Source organism: Stegodyphus dumicola, chromosome 2 (genome assembly GCF_044657685.1).
Source record: "Stegodyphus dumicola isolate Sdum_Otavi_A_Nest chromosome 2, ASM4465768v1".
Taxonomy (NCBI): domain Eukaryota; kingdom Metazoa; phylum Arthropoda; class Arachnida; order Araneae; family Eresidae; genus Stegodyphus; species Stegodyphus dumicola.
Window position 1 is genome coordinate 217138103 of NC_140769.1, and position 17086 is coordinate 217155188.

The 17086-nt window shown below is 33.8% G+C and overlaps 1 protein-coding gene across 1 annotated transcript in view; it reads right to left on the minus strand.

Annotated features, from left to right (window-relative positions):
• Positions 1-16883, minus strand: part of Eb1 (microtubule-associated protein RP/EB family member 1) — a 55918-nt gene extending 39035 nt beyond the window's left edge. Inside the window, exons 1-2 of the mRNA XM_085811767.1 lie at positions 16726-16883; positions 3510-3652 (exon numbers count right to left, since the gene is read on the minus strand). Of these exons, the coding sequence (XP_085667893.1) occupies positions 3510-3645 (136 nt within the window). The 5' untranslated portion in view covers positions 3646-3652; positions 16726-16883. The remainder of the gene's footprint in view (positions 1-3509; positions 3653-16725) is intronic.
• Positions 16884-17086: the final 203 nt, after the last annotated feature.

Genomic DNA, 17086 nt, shown 5'->3' on the forward strand with positions numbered 1-17086 from the left:
AAAAATTATTGCAATGAATTTAGAGTGCATTTTTTGGCTTTAGCCAAAAATTCTTTGGAAAATTTCCTGTCATAACAAGTTTCCTCATAACATTTAGCAATTAAAATGTTTTCTAGAGTTTTTGGTGAAATTGAAGAACGAAACATAGTTTTATTTTTCTTCACAACACTGAAGAGTCTCTCGCACTCAGCATTACTGTGTGGAACTACGAGAATAGCACATAAAACTCTTGCTAGTCTATCACATTTTGGTGTTCCGTCAGATCTTTTTATTCTTTTTAAGGTACCAACAAGGATATCAAGTCTATCTTCTCCAGAACTGGCAAAGTCTTCAAACTGTGCAGCAGAAAATTGGTTCTGTAGTTCATCTAAAGCATCATTATGGCATTCATTTTCTTTAATTGTTAACAAAAATGGAAATTTATCAATAAAAAAAAACGAATCTTTCCAAAAGATGAATTTTCAATTTGTTTCAAATTTGCCACTTCAGCATTTAAAAGAACTTCCATTTTGCAATAGAATCTTCCTTACAATATAATCACAGGCTGAGGAAAAGTACTTTCTAACACATTGAAAAAATTCTTTTTTCTCATGATCTTTCAAAGAATTTACAAGTTCTTTGGTTTGATTTCTAACTATAAGATCATTGTCATCCTTTTGATTTGCCAAACTATTATAGGCAAGACGAATCAACACACTATTTTTCATAACGGACGGTTTTACATACTTGGTATAAAGTTCTTTCAAAAAGATCATTAAGAATTTGGATAAGCAGGAGAAATTTTGGCAAAGCTGATTGTAGAAGGGTATTTACACTTTCAAAAATCTTAATGGTACTTAACACAAAACTACAATATGCTTTGTTCAAATCCGAGGAAAGAAGATAGAAAATCCTTTCCTCCCGGCTAATAGAAGACTATTTCTTCTCCCCTTCAACTTCTTTAACAAAGTTGACCTTTGAGGAATCTTCTAAACATTTTCTTTTTAAAGGGTTTGATTCTGTGTGTTGGCTTTTCCCTTTTAAAGCATTTTGATTAGAAGCAAAGTTGGTTTTCGGAATTTTATATGCCACCAAATTTGATGGGATCTGTGGTTTCGTTTTGGTCTCTTCGTGAAAATATTTTAACAATGCATCCCACTGTTCAATAAACCTTCCTAGCGCTCTGCCTAAGGATAACCATCTCGTGCATACATGTTTCAGAATTTTTCTCATTTCACCAGAGCACAGTTCTTGGAAATTCTTTAGGTTTTCTTTCCTTTTTACACTTTTTTCCAGATAGAAAAACACATCAATCAGAAGCTGGTCAATATTTAATGGTAAAGCAGCTGCAGCTTTTTCTGCTGCCAAATTAATTAAGTGGCATGGGCATCCAATAACAATTAATTCCTTTTGTTCTTTTTTGAGAAAGAGGCTACACCCTTTTTGTCACCAACCATGACATGAGCATTATCTGCACTAAATGAAATGCAGTTTGATATTGGAAGTTGTTTCAACTCGTTAATTACCAAGGAGGCAATATTTTCCCCTGTAGCGTCTCCATTTAACAATGGAAGACGCAAAAGATGAGTTTTCATTTCATCGGAAACATCACAGAAATATGTGACAACAATGGGGTAAAGCTTCCAATCGCTGTTGTTGCTGAAATCGATTGACACCGAAAATGCTGAATTCTGGAGTGCAGAGCACAAGAATATTTCTGAGCAATCTTGGAGTCAGGAAACATCCGTCTGAAAAGTTGACCGGCGTGATCGGCAGCGCTTAGCGGCATGTTGTTTTCGATGAGGAATGCAGTAAACAAACACTCTGCCAAAATAACATCGGCATCCGAATTCGTAGCCGAATTTGAAAAAAATTCATCCACTTTCTTTGACGTTGTCGAAGCCGAAGCATTAACTTCATGCCTTTTAGACTTAACATGCTTCACAATGTCACTTTTTCCACCGTGACTTATTATGAAGTCACACACGCACACATTGCAAAATGCATAGTTATTTCCTTTGAAGGATTCTTTAATTGTTGGAAATTCGGCTTTGTAGGCAGGCTGAAAATATTGAGAATACGGTTTTTTTTAATTCATTTCGTAACAACGACGTATTAAGAAAATTTGTAGCACGTGCAATAAATAAATAAATAAATAATCTGGCACCTACAAAGAAAAGAGTGGGAGAAACAAGTTCAGCGCATTGGATTGGCTGGTTAAGCGGCAAGTTGGGAGAAACCGCAGGTTACTGGATTCGAAGTAGTCGGTAGTTGGCGGTAAAACACGATGCAATTGGTAAAAATCGCTGAATTGGCGAAAAATTCTAAAATTTCGACAAAAATCACTAAAAACACTTGAAAAAGGAAAAAAATCGTAAAAAATGGATTGCAATCGTAAAATCGTAAAGACAAACGCATTTTCGTAAAAATTACGAAAAATTCATAAAAGTTAACAGGTATGCCTATGTAATTCCTATTCTCCAGCAACGAGACCGCCTACAAAAACCATATTCATGCAAGATAGAGCCTCACTGCATATCACAATCCCAGCCCTACAATTGTTGAGGTGAACAAGATGCACATGTGATTAGCCAATGTTTCCCAACAGCACAGACTTTGCAAATGCCCGATCTCCCGCCGCCACTTCTGGTTATGAGGATTTTTGAAAGACGATGTTTACTGGGAACGTTTGACAACTGTGTCCAATTTGAAAAACAGTAATTGCTGCCATATTTAGAATATCCATGGTGACTCTCTCTATGGTGGAAAGTGGTAGAAAAGTGCGATTTTCAGAATGGAGTGAGTTGTTGAACATAATGGTTTGCATATTGAGCATGTTGTAAAGCACCGATTTGCATACTTAGTTATGTCATTTTAGAGATGGGATTTTTTCGTAATAAATTGCAAGTGCAATACTGTAATTGTGCATTGTCCTTATTCCATTCCTTTTGAGTAACACCACTGGTTCTTCACTGTTTTTCGATCTTAGTTTGTTCTTTCTTTACACGATAATTCATAACATCATGGTAGTGGTGATTTTTTAACTTTTTTTTTAATTATCATTATTATTTCGGAAACCTCAAGCGCATCCTCCAAAGTGTCTGTTATTGAAATATTTTTTTCTTCAGAATAATGGAACGTCTTCCAGGGCCCTTTGAGTACTGAAAATTTAATTTAACTAACCCAGTATTTAATTTTCATTAAATAAATGTCATATTATATACTTGCATTAATATTTTATATAGTGATCAATCCAATAAGACCCTTATTCAAATTAACAAAATTTCAGCCCCATGTCTCAATAGCTGTAGGTCTGTCACTAATCTCTTACAAACTAAACAATTTATTTCTTTTTTATGAAGCACAAAATTAAAAGTAATATTTTTCATAAATATTCATTAAGTTCTACTATACGCAATTTATGAATCATTATAAATGCTTAGTTAAAAAGTTCTCATATTTCATACTCAAAATGTAATACTACAAAATAATTACATACATAGTCATAATTCAGATGCCCTGCCACTTACCTGTGCAAAGTTCTTCAATTTTTGAGTAACCGCTTTGAAGACATTCATTTACCCAATTCAGCATGTCATGCCTACTTAAATTATCTGATGTAGCACTAGTAGAATAGACATTTACGCAAATAGGTGGTTCAGTCATTTTTAACCTATAAAAAAATGAAATTTCAGATAAAAAGTTTAGACTTGAAAGTCAATACAACTGAATAATGAGATTTTACTCCATGTCTACATGCAACATCAAAATAAAAAAAATCACCATTTAAAGCAACTAATTCTTAAAACCTCGTATCTTATTACGTTACAAAAGAACGATTATACTATTCTATATTCTACACATATTAACTATTAAATCTTACTGTTAAATCTTGTTAAATCATATTAACTATTAAATCTTATTGGATCTGTTATTGGGATCCCATTAAGAAATGTATGTATGTGTGTGCATCTATGTACATATGTACGTTCATTTGTATACGTGTATATACCCACACGTACATAGATAAATACAAACATTACATACATACATTTCTGAATTCAATCCTGATAACAGAAAAGTACCAAATATTACACAAATCCGCCCTACAGTACTCATCATGAGATTCCATACATTGTTATTGCAAAGAAGTCGCAACTATTCAGTATTATTAATAGAACTGCTGAATAGTCATTGATTACCTGATCATATTTTCTTCACAATATGTTGGGTCATAAAATATTTCGGTACTTTTCCGTTTTGCCGGCACAAGCGATAAAGTCGCCAATAATGGTACAACCGATGCAAAACGGAATATTCTCGCTGGTAACCTTTTACGCCTCATTCGAATAGTTCAGTTTTATGTCTAAGGCCATTTTCGGTAATTAAATCAATTAGGATGCAATCACAGCGCTTACCCGAAGCCGAAAATATAGAAAAGAAAGTAAAGTCAAGGGTTAAATTCATCAATTCTAATGAGAATGCATTAGCGAAGTAAAGCACTGCAGTTTTACATAATTTCTGAGTAAGCTATTCGTACGAATTGAAGTATTTCTTACATTTAAACTTGTGTTCCAAATTAAGATTTAACTTGAAATTAATGTAGATAATTACTGAGAGCATTATATTTTTGTAGAGTAGTATACGTGAGATGAGATCGCTTGGGGTCACGTGATATGAACCGGGGAAACAGGATGTTTTATAAAAAGACATTAATTCTTAAATTAATGTCTTTTTATAAATTTATTGTCTTTATTTATTGGCTTTTTATAAAATTTTAAGCGATATTAAAATGTTTATGCCTTCAAAAAAAGAATTCTTAGGACTAACATTTTTTTAATATTTTTTGTGTGTATAATGTATGTTGTCGCCAACAAAGTCTGCTTGGCGAGATTTGCGCCGGCAAAACGGAAAAGTACCAATATTTCTAATGACATTTTGGCTGGTGTTATCTACTGTTGCGTTAAATATTCTTTCAAACAAACTAGAAATACAATTTTAAGCCACATATCTGGCATTACCTCTATTAAAGTTTTTGCAGTTTTGTTCTCTATTATTTGAAACTATCACTTGTTTGTTTCAAAATAAATACCACTGACAATGCATTATTCAGGTATTACCATATTTCTTTGTGTATTTTCCTCCTTTTTTGCTAATTTTTACTGTCTCAAAATTGAGAGGCAAAAACTACATGAATAATTTTATTTCCAAAGGGCAAGGTTACAGTAAGAACATAACAAATGAAAAGCAGTCATGGATAAACTACAGGTAACTGTCACAATTTTATTTCTTTAAAAGAAACAAACCAATAAGGATATTGAAACCTTTGATAAATTTAACCCTCTCATCAGCCAAATCGATATATGTCTAACACTAACCTTTAAATAAGTACAATACAAAGTCTGAAATTCTGACTCGTCAGGACTTCGGCCATTCTGAATTTGGGATTTTTCCAGATAATAGACCATCAGTTTAAATCTAATAAGATGGCACGTAGAAGTTATAAAATTAAAAATATGAAATCACGATTTATGAAATAATGAAGCATTTATGATTTAAAGGATATCAAAATTTACAAGAAGAAAGCTTAATATGTATTTGTTTACCTTATTAAACATTTCTTTCAATGCATGTTGTTTTACGTTGCTTTGTTTTTTGCACTAATACTTTCTCTTTAATTCTGTAGACAGACATAATCTCTTGTTCAGTCACATTGCTGAAGTCCTGTGACTGCTGTTTCAAGAATTCCGACGAACCTGTCAATCGAAAATTTCTCAGTTTCAGCAACTTCTCTGTCACTTTCTTCCCTATCCGTAGCGGTATTTTCTGGATCTAGAACCATACTACAGATTTCGCCATTCATGATATAAAAACTTCTTTTATATCATCTTCATTTATTACTGCTTCTCCACATTTCTTTACAAAATCTGTTAAATTGGAAAATTTTACCTTTGTTTTGCAATATCCGAAAACCTTTAAAATTAGCAGCTATCGTAAACAAATTTAGCTATCCTTCACTATACATATTTGACTATGCATCATGAGCTTGGTGACTAACGACAAGTAGTTCCGTTAAATTTTATCTTGCTGCTATTGCGCATTGAGACAATTAAACCTGAATTGTATTAGCTTAGTTATTTATTATACTTATGCCTATTTCTTGCATATGCTTAAGACTTATCAGAGTTCTGAATAAACAAATTCCCACATATACTTAAGCCGAGGGACAGGTTTTTGACATTCTTCCAGGCAAATTATTCTATAATATTTGAAATGTTCACACATATAACTTTCAATAAAAATAACAGCCAAATTAGTAAGTCTTTCTTATGAGAATGTTGAACCTTAAATCATTTTTAAATCAAACTTAATTTCACAAAACTTCTTTCAACTGAAGTAACACTAATTAGTATAGTCAAATTCTAAGTACTGCAGATAAATTGGAGAGATATGGTGTTAAATCCTGACCTGATATAAAATTCAAAATTTCTAATAGCTTTAACCAGCAAATGTTGAGAAATAGATCTTGAAAAGATAATGTTTCATTGTGCAGTTCTATACTATCTAAGTACCTTGCTATATTTTCATCTTTATTTATTTGAAATTTAATGTCTAAATCCATTAAACTTTTTTTTTTTCAAATTATTATTATTTTCAGAATGAAACGTTAGTAAAAACTAAATAATGAGAAACAGCTTTCCAACAAATCGAAATGTTCACCTACTGAATTGACGGCAGCATCTAATATTTGAAAGTAAAAATTAACTTTAAAATTTTGTTTAGAGTCTTTAACATATTTGTCATGTGACTCATAATGAAACATACGAGGATTTTTTTTTTTTTTTTTTTTTTTCCTTTTATGAATTATATGCAATTCAGACTCTACTTCAATCTCCTGAGCTAAAACAGATTGATAAATGTAGTAAAACTTTCATCATTTCTTTTGGAAATTAAACATGTTCTTAAATTTCTTACTGTTTTGGCACATTCTGCTAACTTTATGATGGACTGCTGCAACATTTTTTAAACAATATCTATTCTTTCTAGGAAATCATGCCAAATTATTAGTGAAGATATAAATTTATATGAAAAAATGTTATGCTAAACACTTAGCTTTAGATCTAACTACATGATCTTTTGCTTCTAAGAAAGTTAACTCAGAGCAGAAAATATAATATTTTTTATATTTTCAGAAAGTATATTTATTATATATTATGGTTGAAATGCATTGATTCAATTTTCCCACCAAGTGTTACTCACTGACTTTAATGAAAAATTTGGATTGCTTTCTTTAAAACACCATTTGTACTTTAATGTACAGATGGAAAAAAATTGCAGAATTCTTGTATGATATAAAAAAAGTGCAACCTTTCCATTCGATTTAAGTGTCATTTACAACTAAATACAAAAAATGTGCCCTTCGGGTTACATTAACATCCAATACTCTTTTTTGAAGACCTATATTTTTTCCATGCATGTTGGTGCCATTATCGTATCCTTGCTCCTGAATATTTTGAACATCTAGATTTAAGCTAGAAAGTACATCATCTAATAAAAAATTTAATAAACCTTCTCTTGTAGTATCCTTAATCGGGTAAAATCCTACAAGATTCTCAGAAATAGCTCATTTACCATCCTGCATGTTTACACATTGCATTATTAATGGTAATAACTGAAGAATAACTGAACCGTTCATCAGTTTCACAAGTGGGAAATTTAAAATTTACACTTACAGATACAAGTTCTGCCTTGATTAAAACTCAATAATTCTACAAGTTAAATTGGAAGGCCATGTACCAGCATCACTGATGATAAAAACGCAAGTTGTATTTTCTCTAGATATTCTAGGATGAGCCTCTACAAGATTAGATTGCCAGTCTACATTTTCAAAAACTACAGTCCCATTAGACAAAAAAAATTACATTATGGGGCAGGGAATCCAAACAAGTCTACCGACTCTTCTATAGCTTCTATTTCTGCATTGCTATCATAGTTACCATCTTTTGCATCTGGTCAAATTAATAGAGCTCATAACAAAATTATCAACGAGAGTAGAACATTTCACCTTTTTATAAACAGTTCAAGGGATTTGTGAAGTTTTTCCCCCTTTCTTCTTCTCCCTCTCTTTTCTATAAAAAGTACCAATATGCCTCTTTGTTTTTCTTTCACTTCGTGTAATGTTTCTAACCCTATATATTAGTAATATTTGAATTTTTAACCCAAGTCGCACTCATCAAGGAATGCGGACTACCCCTACTATTCCAGCAGCTCACCGCTGACAAAAATACCACTGCAGATCGTGCCAAAAGTGCTACAAAATAATGGACAACCGGCCCTTAAGTGTGTCGCCTATCAAACTGTGCATCTGGAATGCTAATGGACTTAAAGCCAAGTTTTTAGAGTTTCAACAATTTTTATACAATCACGATGTCGATATTGCGTTGGTTACTGAAACCCATGCGCAAAGGTGTCACAGCCTTAAAATAGCGAATTTCAGAGTTTTTTACAGATGTGATCGTGTTAGTCATCGTGGTGGTGGTGTGTGCATATATGTAAAAAGTATTTTTCCTTCATGTCTTATTAGTGAATCGCATGACTTCAACATGGAAGTTGTAACTATTTGTGTTTCTCTACCTACCTTTAACAAATTATATTTCAATGCATGTTATAATCCACCTCAAAATAGACTGTGTGATAATATTCTCAAAAGACTTACCTGAGAACCATTGTAGCAGGTGATCTAAATGCTAAGAACACAGCCTGGAACTGCAGGAAAACCAATCCTAATGGCAAGGTTCTGCACGATTATATTATCAATAATCCTATCTCAATCTATGTGCCTAACGACTACACATATAGGCCAGAGTGCATTAAACTCTCAGATATCCTGGACCTAGCGCTCTCGACTACTTCTCTTCCAATGGTGCTAGATGTAAAACACAAACTTTCGTCAGATCATCTTCCCATCATAGCAAATATGGAACTACTCTGATATGCGCCCTCAAGTCGCAAAATTTCTCGCCAAAAATATTTGGCGAGAAACTTCACACTGCCATATTACTATCCAAATTTTGTGTCTACATTTCGAACTTTAAGCCTAAAATGTCTCCAAAAACACGGTTTTCGCACATGCAAAAACTACGTTTTGAACACAAGATTTGAGCTAAAAATCAGAAACAAAAACAAAAAATTTAGATAGCAAAAACAAAGTTTCTAACTAGAAATATTTGACAAGAATCCATGTACACAGCGACATGTTTTAACTTAAAAAAACATCTACGAGTAGCACACTGTAGGCAACGAACGAATCTACGAACTACGCACACCTCGCTTTAATAAATTAACATAATAAATTTCAAAGAATACCATGTACACAGCGTTCTGTTTCAACTTTAAAAAACATCTACGAATTGCACAATCTATACTAAAAACAAATCATGAAAATAAACTAAAATAAATTTCAGACAATTCAAAAAACAACAATAAAAACTGAAATTCATACAAAAAACAATTAATATAACATTCTACAAAATAAAAACAATAAAATAAGATGCACTTACCATAATGAAAGCTTCTTTTAAAAGCAGAAATATCTTTCCCCCCTATCTTCTCAGATACAGAGCATACAAAGTCCAAAATACATTCATTAATAAAATTTCACCAGTCACACAACGTCTGTGAAGAAAACTTCCACGATTTTGCTATATCACATGCCTTCCTATGATTCAAAATTTCGAAAGTAACAATAAAAACTTCCTCCAACGTTAACTTGCTACATGAAAACCAAGATCCAAACCTTAAACTCCGCTGACACCCACATACTTTATTAGCAACAATTTTACTGCAAACCCACACAAGTCTATTAGAAACACCATTTTTCGTCCGAGTTCTCATATCAGCTCCGCATTTCGGACACGTCATTCGTTATAAAAGTCCCGACTCCCACAGAAATTCCAAAAACACACTACGATCCCCATAAATACATCCGTGAACAAAAGACTCGTTAACAACTCCAACATCGTACCTTTTCATACTAAATTTACTCTGCACACAATCTAAAATACGCAGCTGAAACCTTCCCACCACGTCTTTCATCGCGACATAGGCCATTTCAAAAACACACGCGACACGAACCAACTAGCAATTAAACTACTCTACCAAAAGATTTTTCAACGTCAACATGGTTGCCATACAACACGCAATCGCGCCAAAAACCAGCGCAAAACACATATCGCCAAATTTGGTGAAATTAGGGCGTTTATCAGAGTTGTACCGCAAATATTGGTATATCTAAAGCAATTACTAAAGCATATCGAAGCAGAGTTGATTGGACTCTTTCAAAATTTACTCATCAATAGCAATTTAGCATTAGATAATCTTCATGATAAGCAAGGCATAGATACAGCAATCTCCGAAGCAAAATAGAATCTTAGTGCAAAAGATAACGCTTTCCACCTCCCTCGCAGCACACGTGACAAGATGCGGCAATGCAATAGGCTCCGTAAGGAGTATCACGTGACTTGGGATCCCCAAATGTAAAGAGCAGTAAATTGGCTCAGTAAAGAAATTAGAAAGGAAATTAATAACTTTAAAGAAGAAATATGGATTGATAAAATCTCTAATCTCAACGCACAAGACGGCTCTTTATGGAAAATAGTTAAAAATTTCAAGGGTCCTTATGCCACGAACAGACCTATTATCTACAATGGGAACTCTGCAATCGCAAATCAAGAAAAAGCTGACTCTTTCGCATCTCATCTGGAGGAGCAATTTACACCTAATTTGACTTCCTGCGATGCAAATTTCAAACAAGAATACCTTGCCAAAATTCAAGATTGGCTAATTTCTCCTACCATTAAAAATCTCATTCCACTCTCCTCCCCGGCGGAAGTGTCCCTCATTATCAAGAAGCTCAAACCAAGAAAAGCTCCTGGCATTGACGGAATTACAAACAAATCCATTAAATTTCTGCCACCCAACTTTATATGCAAAATTACTAGCATTTTCAAATGCAGCACTCACCAACTGCTACTTGCCTGCCGCTTGGAAGACTGCTAAAATTATTATGATCCCGAAACCAGGCAAAAACCATACACAAACTGATGGTTACAGGCCTATAAGTCTTCTTCCAGTCCTTAGGAAAATATTTGAAAGAATAATCCTCTCTAGAATCCAACATCACCTGAATTCACTTCCCCCTGAGCAATTTGGATTCAGAAAAAAGCTCTCTACGACGAAACAACTCGTTCGAATCACTGAATTTGCTGGATCAGCACTGCATAACAGATTAAATGTGGCTATCCTCATGTTAGATGTGGCGAAAGCCTTCGACCGCATCTGGCATGAGGGATTAATCATCAAACTGATGGGATTTCACTTTGAACCTGAACTCCTCCACATCCTCCACTCCTTCATCAACCGAAGGACTTTCAAAGTCTGCGTGAATGATGCCTTTTCTACGGAAAGAGGGATTAAACGTGGTATCCCTCAGGGCAGTGTTTTAGGTCCTGTCATGTATCTTTTCTACGCTGCAGATTTCGCTAAAATCGACTCTTCAAACTCCATCCTGGCCTGTTATGCAGATGACATGGCTATAGCCGTGAAATCTGCTAACATCAACCACTCCATCAAAGTTCTCCAGAAATTCACTTCGCAAATTGAAACCTGGTGTAGTAAATGGAAAATTAAAATAAACGCCAGTAAATCGCAACTCTTACTAATCAGAAGGAAAAAACGGAACCGACCTGTAAAGAAGAACCTACTACTCTTCAATGAAACTGTCCCAGTTGTACGACAGGCTAAATACCTCGGAGTCACCATTAACGATAGACTAACTTGGGCTCTTCATATCAATAACATCAGAAACCAAGCTCTGAGAGTGATTAACTGCCTCCTTCCCATCCTTCGAAAATATTCAAAGCTTGATCTTGATAAGAAGCGTCTTATTTACCTTACCACAGTCAGACCCATTCTCACTTATGCTTCACCTGCTTGGACTGCGGCCAAGCCTGCTGACATTAACAAACTTCAAGTAGTTCAAAATAAATTTGTAAGAATTGCTACAAATGCTTCATACTATGTAAGGAACTCTGTGCTACACAGCGATCTTCGCATCGAACCTCTAAAAGAATATCTGCAACGAAGCAATGAAAACTTCTTTCAGAAAGCTTTGGATTGTAGTCTTAAATTATTTTCAGATCTTCAACTACGAGATCCTCGCAGAAGATCAATATCTACGTCCTTTTGCTGCATTCATGCTTAACATAGATGATAATCACCCAACTTAAACAAGTCATAATCAAGCAGCATTCAGCGAAGCCACAACCCGGGAAGGTGACCTCCCACGTGATTATGGACTTAGTGCATTTCACCTTTTTGGATCATCTAGTGCCCTCGACAAGGAACGTACATACTTGTATATATTTATAGCCTTTAATTTACTGTATCATATTTATATCATGTATGAATACCTACTTTTTTATTTAATACTCATTTTCATGAGCATTTTACTGTCATCTGGGTACTCCTACACATGATGAACTCTAACTGCTAAGCTCCGCCCACTGCTCATGATTGGATATAACAGCACTTTTACAATTTTTTGTGGCATTCTCTTACCAGGACTATTACTATTATGAGAAAAATAAGTGTTCATAATTCTACTCGGCAGATAAATTTAAAAAAAAAAAAGTGTTTATAAGTTTTTTGCCCTAGCAAATGGCAAGGACTCTCGGCCATCACATGACATGGTCGACTACTGGACTTTTATTCTCCATGTAAATATTGTAAATACTTTTTCATATTTTATCAAGACTCTCAATTATCAGTACTCTCATCTGGAACTTCCCCCCCCCCCGTCTACTTGAAATTATCTTTGTATCTTATTAATGTTTCTGAACTCATCTAGTATTTGAATTATTTATTACACCACCCCACGATGTAAAATTCTGCAGTGGCAAAGTGCCACCTTTCCCTTTATTTTTTACATCTTGTTTCTGTGACACCTTTTGCTGATGTTCTTACTTCCAGGATGCCATATTAGAAGACAAGTGGCAAAAAGCCTGCAAATTCACGATGGCTAGGCCCAGTATAACAACGGTAAATGGAATGGAGACTGAAGGGTATCCCTTGTATTATTGCCAAGTTGTTGTTTCATATATGTTAACCTGAGTAGTTGAATGTTCCACATATATACTTTTACCTAGAACTGGTGCTCGTTTGACTTTTTAAGTAAAAATATATCGATATGCACATGGAAAAAGTCAAGGGTCTACGCAATACCAAGTTTGTGCAATTCTCCGATATTTTTTTTTACGTGAAAATAAATTGACGTGTACGTGGATTAAGTCAAGGGAGTGTAAAATGCCTAGTTTGTGCAATTCTGTGATTTTTTTTTTAAGTGAAAATAGGTCAATGTGTACATGGATACAGAGTTTGTGCAATTCTTAGACTTACTTTGTCTTTGTGTAGCAGCAATTTTTGACGCTAAAATCGCCACTACGCAAAGCCAAAATAACAAGTCAAAGAATTGTACAAACTCGGGATCCATGTACTGCTAAAAATCACCAAGGGGTATCCGTAAATATACTTTTACCAAAGTAGGATTTTGTAAAATTTGTGCTTTTTTTTTTTTTTTTTTTTTTTTTTTTGTGTGTGTGTGTGTGTGTGTGCTTGGTTGGTTCTAATTATAAAGACTCTTGAGAAATTTGAGAATATCCTACAAATCTCTCGATTACCCCTAGTGTGACTGGAAGTCTTTGCTTTCTTTTAAAATAAACAAAGATATGAATTAAAGAACCGAATATTCCTGATTTATCCACTCCAGATAGAATATGGTTTGGTTTATTAGATTACGGCAAAGCACTCAAGGGCTATCTGCCTTAAGAAGAAGAAGATTAAGGCATTCCCCGTATCGAGAACTCAATCTCATTCCGGGAGGGATGCCTTCGTGGAGGACTTTTTAAGGGAAACTGGCTCGTATACACGTTACACATGGGGAAAACCACGAAAACACCAATGCAGCCAGCCCGTTCGCGGGATTCAAACCTCTGACCGAACTACCAGTGTTCAGCGACATTACCGCTCGGCCGCTGGTGGGCTACCCAGATAGAATGTGATGATGATACCTCAGTAGTAGGTTGTTAAGGCCTACTGTGTACAAGAGGCTGGTTAGAGTATTGATTACTTAAAGTTCTTGTTACATTTTGCTCAAATCTTTGTTTTTACTACGTTGGGTGATAATCATTCTGCCACCCATGTGCTGCGCAGCATCTTGCCCTCACTAGGTAATTTAGATAATTTATCTTCCATTAGTATCCATTCTCACTAGGTATCACTTAGATAATTTATCTTCCATTAGTATGAAAGTATTTTATATTTTCCATCCATTTATTCTATTAGCATTTCATTATTAGATAATGTATTCTATAAAAGAGTAAAACAAGTAATTTTACAAACATAGCCAATTAGTACTGTTAAAACTAAATTCTGCATGAACAAACCCAAAAGCTGCAAAATTTTCCTGCAGTTATAAAAAATTTCAGAAATAAAAAAAGAGAGAGACCAATAAACTTTGCTCTTGCCAAACTGTTTTCTTCCTCCCATAATCTTCTGCATAAGCATAAATCTGAGTAAATGTTCGATTATTTACCTTATACGTCTTATATGTCTTCATGAAAGGATGTTCTTCTACAAACTCAATGAACATTCTTGGGGAAACTGACTTGTATTTCAAGGAACTTGTGGAAAAAATTATAAAAAGACAATACTGCTAGCCTGTTTTTCAGAAAACATCTTGAGCAGAAGAGATTCACATTTTTATACCTTAGTTATTTTTCACAACCCAGTAATAAACTAAATCTCGTCTAATCAGCAAACCATGTACTACTTAAATTAGCATGTATTAAAATAAACAGTTTGCAATAACCCATTGGAACTTCATTTCTATTAGTTAAATATTAATAAATGCTGTATAGTTATTTCCCACAAAATAAAAAAAAATAAAAATAAAATAAAAGACTAACTGATTAAAGAAGATTTAAGATTAACTGAAAGTCTGAATAGCAAACAGCATATAAGTATTTAGAGCTAAATCTGTATCCTTAAATTCAATATTCATGTTCATAATATACTACATAGGCAAATTACAAATAACCTTTCGAAAAATATTTGTCTCAACCGACTTTTAAGACAATACTTTAAAAAATTCCCTGCCTACTGCACAAACTCTCATTTACAAATTTGGAGACACTCTTAATATTGTTGCCCTACGATTCATGGTGTGCGGCATGGGGGGCACTCTAATGAGGTGAGCAAGTCCTCTCGAGAGGTTGGTAATAGGAAAAAGAGTGGTGGGAGACACTCGGACCCATCACCCCCCCAGTGCGCTCTCCTTCAAAACTGGGCATGGAACTGAGCAAAGTTGTACTGTCGCCTGTATAGTGCTCAAGGGCAATCTTGCACTCCTTGCCACAATGAATTTCGTGGGCTTGTTCTAATGCTACTATCAGACAATAGCGTGCAGCTCACAATTTTAAATTACATACTATAAATTTCAAAATTGAAAATATTAATTTTATGCAAGAGAAGTAGCACATAAACTCACTCAAACATAGGTTAAAAAATTATGACTGTTTGTTCATGATTTATTCATCCATCTATGATAGTCCAAGTCATAGAAAATATTGATTTTGGGGTCACAGAAACCGAGACTGGCACAGTATCCATTCTTAGAATTACTAGATCAGAGACCATACTAAGAACTCTGGTATAAGTGAATGAGAAAAAACAATTTACTGTAGATGTCCACTTTCAAAAAGTATATCTACCCTGAGTAAAAGCAAACATTTTTATGAACATTTAACGATTAAATACAAAACAAATTAAGAGAAAGTAATACTAAAATGAATAGTAACATGTAATTACTTTGCTATTAAGAGGTAATAAAACATTTAAAAACTTGACAGTTGGAGATTTCAAACTGTCAATTTTTTTTACTGCCTCCCTCATATTTGCAAAGTATTTACAAACTATAAATAAATTATGCCTTTGTGATTAATAGCTATCCCCAATTTCTAGTTACTCACTCTTAGTTTTTTACAATGCTGATTTACTTGATAATACATTGCAACTAGAAACCAAACACAGCAAAGTCATGCTATCATATGTTAAAATGTTTTATAACATTAATATAAATTATATGAATTCAAGTATTATCATAATATTAAATAATACTTATAAGAAGGAAACATGGGATAAGGAGGAAAGTTACGTTACACGAATATATAATTCCGTTCCTGGTTACGTCATAACGTAAATTACAATACAAATTATTAAAGATTTAGTCCAGCCAAATGGTTAATAACCATTAGATTAATTGTCAACAACAGAATTCTATACATTAAATATCACAATAAAGAAACCAATATGTTTCTTTCATGCGTGATCGCATTTTTTTTAAAGGGACATGAGTCAGCTGCAGATATGAAAACGTTAGCCACCCCAGCCACCTGCCAGAAATTTTCCGTAAATTTCAGGAGTTGAAGCATTAACAGGAATAAAACAGAAACAGAAATGACATAACTAAAATAACACGGTATTTTCATATGTTAAAATCTGTAACCTTATAAGGATATATTTTCTTAATGATTTAGGGTACAATGCGTGGGCTATGTCTCTTCAGGAATTGTATAACAAGAAAAATATTCCAATAAAAAAAATGAAAACTTGTATAGAATTTGCACATACCTTCAATAGAACACACGATTTACCAACAAATGAATGCCACTGATACGCTTCAACTAATCATAAGATTGCATTACACTACCGGTAGATTATTTAGCATAAAATCTTGCCAAACTTTTAAATCGGTTTGCGGCCTTACCATGGAAAGAAATTTGCACTTCAAATTCTGTCCGCTAGGGCATTTATATAGCTGTAAATACTGTGAAAATTACATACATATAAAAACTTGCAAATGGGAGTTATTTAATAACAGATTATAATGAATATGATAAAAATATGACTTTTTTTAAAATCAAATATGGAACTTATTAAAGAACTTAGTAAATTTAAAAATTGAATTATAAAAATTTGTGTCGAAATGCTT